Source organism: Boeremia exigua (genome assembly GCF_020726555.1).
Source record: "Boeremia exigua strain MPI-SDFR-AT-0100 chromosome Unknown C7974scaffold_14, whole genome shotgun sequence".
NCBI classification, from domain to species: Eukaryota; Fungi; Ascomycota; class Dothideomycetes; order Pleosporales; family Didymellaceae; genus Boeremia; species Boeremia exigua.
Window position 1 is genome coordinate 280524 of NW_025763531.1, and position 7131 is coordinate 287654.

Consider the following 7131-nt stretch of genomic DNA (forward strand, 5'->3'; position numbering starts at 1 on the left):
ATCGCATCGACCTGTAAACTGGCTGGGAACACATATCGACCCTTTCGGTGCCGTGGTTGGAGCTGCCGTATTGTCCTGATCGTCGTCGATTTGAGACCCCAGATGTGTCGAGTTGAGTGGTTTCGTAAATGCAATCGCTATTGAAGCATTCTTCTTGTCTCCAAAGCAAGTGAAGGCGCGGGCAAGATTACAGAATGCTTCATAGTCATTGTCATCATCTCGGTCTGTGAGGTTGCCTATGCCGTCCATTACGAAGGGTCGAATATTGGCGCGCGCCAGTTCTGTTTGGCCATTCTCCACATATCACCGACCGAGGAGCGCTCTTGCTTCGTAGCGAGTTGAAGAAGAACTCGAATTCAAGCGGATTGGCTCAATGAGATCGACAAGACTCTCCATTTTGGAGACCAATGCGGCCTTTTCTTTTGGTTCGGCACTTCGTGCTTTCCAATAGTACACAGGCATCAAGGCGAAGGAGGCAGTGACTACTAGCACTGTATGGGAATGTTCCTCAACAACTTTTTCCCACAAATGGATTGCCTTCGTGTCGCTGCGATAAAACCCGAAGTATAGATTTGCAATCGCCAGGTCTGCGGCGGCTATGGTACTTTCATTGCCGACGTTTGTTGCCTCGATCTTAACAGCTTCGAAGGCTTTCTTCGCTAGCCCGAGATCTCCCAACTTTGCACATGCGATGGACATGTACTCAGTTGTATATCTTTGTGGAGACGCGTAATTGATCACGTGACCAAGGAACTGCGCCCCTTCACGAGAGTCCAGTGCTGCCTGCATCAATGCCGTTGTCTTCGAGTAATTTGCAGTTCTATGGGCGGTGAAGACGAGGGTAAACGCTACGCCTGGGTCATGGAGAGCGCTATCTCGTGCCCTTACTGCTGCTTGAATGGCTTCGTCATCTTTCTCTAAGGAAAGGGAGGCGCTCGAAATTATCTGCAGGATGACGTTTCATGTATGAACGATACGCTGGAAGGTGCTCGAGAGCTAAGGAGGCAGCAGCGATGCTCTCTTCAAACTTTTCGATTGCACAGAGTACCTCAGCTTTTGAGCAGTATACATCCCACGTACTCGTTGAATCATCGCTGACCTGGACAGCATGCTCGAACTCGTCTACAGCCGCGAGCCGGTGCTGCTGCGTCCTTATTTTGGCGAACGTTCGACCCAGAGAAAGGTAAAACGTGGTGTCTTTTGGCAAGCTACCAAGGGAAGACATTTCCCTGATCTCAGCTGGCGATATGCTCTCTGCAATATGTTCGAAAGGACGGTTTGGAGGAAAACTCCATCGATGGCAGTTCGGATCATCTTCCTACAATGCAAGTCAGAAGGACGTGCTCACAATGGTATGAACAGGACTCACTAATGATAGGTAAGCCTGGAGGAAGAGGATAGCCATCATCTTGCCGCAGGTCTCGAATTTCAGCCATGCCTCGACGACATATTTCGCGAAAGGTGCCAGCAAAATCTTGGGATCGGTGGTATTCTTGGGGCCTGCTTCCTCCACAGTGGAGGTCTTGTTTGTTGCAAGTACTTGGCCACAAGTCCGCAATCGTACAAAGGTCGCCGGGGTAAAGAATTGATGCATGAATCTGTATTCATTGGACAGTGCGTCAAACCATCGTTGGATCGAGATGCGATCATTCAAGAGGAACATGACCTCCTGTGACAAAGTCTGAAATATGTCTGCATGGTCAGTCTTGAGTTGTTCGATGTCGACTTCTACAAAGTGATCTAAGAAGTGATTAACAGCATACTCGAACAGAGTTGGGTCGCGCCACTCCCTGCCTTTCCTCTTTGGGATGTTGTCGGTGAGAAATTTGAGGCATGTCAATGTGATGTGAGCTTGCGCGAAGTTCATATCCATGCCAATTTCTTGGTGAACAGGAGCGTTTCTGAAGTGTTGACCGACACTTGCATGACTGAATTTGACTGTGGCCGACAGAAAATTCCATGGAATCTCGTCGTCTTCTTCTTCATCATCGGAAAGAGCTTCACTTGCTCCACCCGTTGCATCGTCATCGTCATCCGACCCAATGTCAGAATAATCTTCTAGCACGGTGTCCTCATCGGAGATGTTATCCAGCAGTGTTGTTTCGCTTGCAGTCGTGGAGACAGCATCTTCGGCTGCAGCATCTTCGTCCTCCGAACCATCCTGGAGGGACATAACAGTGAAGAATGAACCGAATCTAGTCCTCAACTCGTCCTCGATTGCAACAATACCATTCTGGCGAAGATCCCTCAATTTGAGGACAAGGTCCAATTCGCCGAGAAGAAGATCACGTTGAGCACATGCGACCCACATGATGATCTCGTTGAGATCCTTCTTATCGAATCCTCCAATGGCACCAAGCCTTGCTATAACGCGTCTGAACATGTCATCAAGGCCCCGAGGCGGCTTCGAGAGAGCTTCGCGGATCAATTCTGGTTTGTTCATGTCCTTCAATTCGGCGAGCATGAGTTTGGCGAGCATGAACATGCCATCCGAGCTATCGCGGAGCGTCTTGATGATCTCCCTTTTGAGTCGTTTGGCAGAAGCCGGGCGCATCTTCTGCAGCAAAGTGACACGTTCTGTGACGCCTTTTGTTATAAATCTCTCCACATCTTTGCTCGACATCGATGGCTGTAGATGAAGGATCTTGGGCCTCCGTTTTTCACCTCTCCAGACATTAGACACGTTATAGTCCAAGTCTGGGCGACCAAGTAATAAGAGCTGTATGCCTGGTTTGTGCTTCGCGCTGAACTTTAAGTCCGAAAGCTGTTTTGCAAGCTTCACAATCAGCTCTTGGTTTTCAGGTGTCGCCTCGTCTACGCCATCGATCACAATGATCACTGGACCTGTGGAGTCATCCGATATGGTCTTGACAAAGAGGCTGTCCTCTGTCTGCACTAGTTCGTCAAGTCGGTCCAGTGCAGTCTGGATCTTATTTTCTTTACCGATAACACGGCGCATCATCTCCTTGCCTCGACCACGCTTGATAGTAGCCTCAGCCTCGCTGAAAATATCGAGGAAAGCGCTCAGCAATCGGATCACGAGTTTGTGAATCTTCTTGTCCTGTTGCCCCTGGAGGTATTCGTCTAATCGATCGGTGATGTCTCGGATCCTTCTGAATAGGGTCTCAAGAGCATCATACGTATCAGCCACGGCGGCACCAGATGAAATGACGAATATTCCAGCCTCGAGAACAGCGGCCGCAGGCGCAAACGGCGAGAGTTGAACAGCGGCTTGCGCGACTGCACCGAGAGTCTGCAGCTGTCCCATTGTTGCCATCAATACATCCCAGAATTTGCGGCGGGAGCGTCTGAAAGACGCGAATTCAGCCTCATGGCTATCAACGAGTCTGTTAAGATCAGCCTGGGTCGTGATGGGTTCCTTCCACCTCTGCGCGGCTGAACCCCGTTTCGAGGTACTGAGATATCCATCTACAGCCTGTTCCCAAAGCTGCGTAATCTCAGAGCTGTGTTCGGCCATCTTTGTCGATCGTGTTCATCGCAAGTGAGGCAGAACAGGAGGCTCTGAGCCAAGGACTCTAACTATGCGGGGCCTGACTTCTTATGCCTCAACGAATCATCTTTCGCCACGATCCTTAGCCCGGCGGGGTAATAGTATCACTAGTCGCGTTACAGTTAGAGACGCCTACCCTAAGTAGTTAAAAACGCCTACTTCTTAATAACGTAGGTGTACAGCGAGCGGGCCAGTACACCAAGCAGGCCACTTTTGCCAAGACCACACTAAAACCCAACCTATTATGGCCTAAAATACTATAAATTGGCGCTGTATAAGGGAAAACAAGCTATAGTATTACTTAGGAACCTTATCTGCTCTATTCTTGCACGTTCGCGCGTTATGCCCACCCTCTCTATACTGTCTATAGCATTATTAGGATAGTTTACCTCCTTTAGCGCACACCTGCTTCTTTACTCTCTTACTATTACTATGCGCCCTAAACTCCTGCAAAGTAGTTAACTGCTAGCCTTCTTTAACTATAAGGCTTCCCTTAGCGTAAATATGCCTTCTTTTATATAATTTTTATTATATAGCAGCCTTATTAGCTGCTTAAAGCTTGCTAATTTCCTATTATACTAAAACTAGCTTGTGCGTAATAATTACTGCCTCCTTTAATACCTTCTTAAACACCTTAACTATTAATATAGGAGAGCTATCTATATGCCTCTAAATCCTTGTCTTTATAAGCATTAATTATAACCTAAGTTCTAGGGTATTGCTTAAGGTTTATAACTGCTAGGGCTTATTATTTATAGGGAGTAGTAGTAATAGAGTGCGTAGCTTTATATTAAGGGTTAATATAACCTATTCTAGGTTATAAGGGACTAGTCCTACGCCTTAGAACCTTCCCTAGATATTGCTAGAGGTAATAGCTTTCTTATAAGCTGCTTTAAAGTATAGCAGGAACTCCTACTTTATAATATAGTTAATCTAGTTGCGTATAAGCTTATTAACCTTATCCCTATATGCCTTCTTTAGAGGGCTAAAATAAGCTATGTTAAGGGGCTATAGGAGATGCAATAAGTGCGCAGGCATGCATAGAGTTATAATCTTATAATCCTTATAGTATTACTTAAATTCTATAGAGTTATAGCTTCTATAACTATTAATAATTAGTAAATAGTAGGTGCTAATAGTATATATCTTTATATACCTGTTAAAGTGCTTTAACTAGTTAAAACTAAGCTTATTAGTAGTCTAGCTATTTTTAGAGATAGCAATAGTCTAATCTTAAGGCAGGTTATTATCCTTATACTAGTTAGATAGGTATTAGCAGGCTTTAAAGATAATATAGAGTAGAATAGCCTATCTTATAGTATTAATGCCCTTAATAACTATTACCTACTCCTAGTTGCCTAGCTAGACCTGCTTTGCTTGTCCTAGCTTCTCTATATCTATAATAATAACTCTAGTAGATATCTAGCCTATTATAAAGCCTATCTTGTTAAAGTTATATGTATTATTATCTAGGATACTATACTTAGCTTTAATATTAGCTACTAGGCTAAACTAGCCCTAGATTACTACAGGATCCTTATAGAGGGCTTGCTTATAGTTATACTTGCGATTAAAGACTGTTTTAAGCTTCTCCTAACGCAAAACAAACCTACTAGCCTACCTTAGGCTAATAGGGGCTAAACTACGCTCTTTTTATAGAGAATTAGCTATATTAGCTATAATTATAAGCTAAGGGGACTCTCCTTATATAACTAGCTTAAGTATACGCATAATAATTACCTGCTCCTTAGCGCTAGTTAGATTATGTAAGTTAGCTATAGTATTAACGCGTAAAGGTTATCCTACGCGTTAATAGTCTAGTATAGTTTAAGAGACTCTATAGATAGCTATAGTATATTATACTAGGAGTTTTGCGTCTTATTTAAGAGCTTAAAGCGTAAGCTAGATCTAACACTCTTTTAACGCGTTAAAATAGGGTTAGTAGAGGGGCATTTAGATAGTAATAGTATTTTAGTATAGTCTTAGCAAAAGTAGCCTGCTTAGTATACTAGCCTGCTCGCTATATACCTATATTATATATAGTATATATATTATTATATAATAGTATTATACTAGTAGAATTAGTATATATAAATTTATTAAGTATAAGAAAAAATTAGTAACTATATTCTAAAAGTGCTTCTAGAACTAGAAGCACTAGCTAAGCTAGCTAATTAAACTTTTAGTTATATAAAAGTTCTAGCTAGTTAAAGGTAAATAAAAATCTTAGAAAGAGTAACGTACCCTATAGGCAAGTCGGTTAACAGGTAAGTTAGATACTTTTGCTAAGCCCCTACTAAAACTAGACCTATTATAGCCTATAACACTATACTTTAGCACTCTATAGCAGACTATAGCATATAATATTATTTAGAGACCTCTTCTATATTAATCTTGCACGTTTGCATATTATAACTAGTCTAGTTGCACCTTCTATAGCGCCTTTAGGCAGGCTTACCCTCTTAAGCGCGCACCTACTTCTTTACTCTCTTTCTATTGCTACGCGCCCTAAACTCCTTTAGAGCTGCTAGTTGCTACCTATCTTTAACTATTAGTGTCTCTTCCTTCTAAACTTGCTTTCTTTTATATAATTTTTGTTGCATAGCAGCCTTATTAGCTACTTAAAGCTCCCTAATTTCCTATTAAGCTAAAACTAGCTTATGCGCAATAATTACAGCCCCCTTTAATACCTTCTTAAACGCCTTAACTATAGATATAGGAGAGCTATCTATATGCCTCTAAATTCTTAACTTTATAAGTATTAATTATAATCTAAACTCTAGAGTATTGCTAGAGGTTTATAACTACTAGAGCATGTTGTTAGTAGGAACTAGTAGTGTTAGAGTCTAAAGCTTTATATTAAGGGCTAATATAACCTATTCTAGGTTAAAGGGGACTAGTCTAGCACCTTAGAACCCTCCTTAGATGTTGCTGGTAGTAAACACTATATTATAGGCTGCTTTAAAGTATAGTAGGAACTTAGTCTTTATAAGGTAGCTAATCTAGTTATATATAAGTATTTTAGCTTAGCGCCTATATATAGTCTTTAAAGAGGTAAAACAGCCTATATTAAGTAGCTATAGGAGGTACAATAAGTAAGGAGGCATATATAGGGTAATAATCTTATTATCCTTATAGTATTACTAGAATTAGAGCGAGTTATAGCTCTTATAGCTGTTAATAACTAGCAGTTAGTAAGTACTAATAGTATGCTCCTTTATATGCCTATTAAAGTGCTTTAACTACTTAAGACTAAGCTTATTAGTAGTCTAGCTGTTACTAGAGACTCTAATAACCTAGTCCTAGGGCAGATCTTTCTCTTTATACTAGCTAGAAAGGTAGTAGCGCGCTTTAAAGATAATAAAGGGTAGAATAGCCTATCCTTTTGCATTAATGCCCTATATAACTATTGTCTACTCCTAGTTACCTTGCTAGACTGCCTTTAGCCTTCCTTATCTCTCTAAAGCTATAATAACTGCTCCTTAGGAGATCTAGCCTATTATAAAGCCTATCTTATTAAAGTTATAGGTATTATTATCCTAGATACTATACTTAGCTTTAATATTAGCTACTAGGCTAAACTAGCCCTATATAATCCCTAAATTCTTATAGAGAGCTTG

At 41.7% G+C, this 7131-nt stretch overlaps 1 protein-coding gene across 1 annotated transcript; it reads right to left on the reverse strand.

Annotated features, from left to right (window-relative positions):
- Positions 1–578: 578 nt before the first annotated feature.
- Positions 579–3190, reverse strand: C7974DRAFT_75113 (uncharacterized protein). Its single transcript, XM_046147216.1, has 2 exons — positions 1370–3190; positions 579–1318 (listed from the first exon to the last, which is right to left on the reverse strand). The coding sequence occupies exons 1-2, from the start codon at positions 2960–2962 to the stop codon at positions 908–910; spliced, it is 2004 nt and encodes a 667-aa protein (XP_045991713.1). The 5' UTR covers positions 2963–3190; the 3' UTR covers positions 579–907.
- Positions 3191–7131: the final 3941 nt, after the last annotated feature.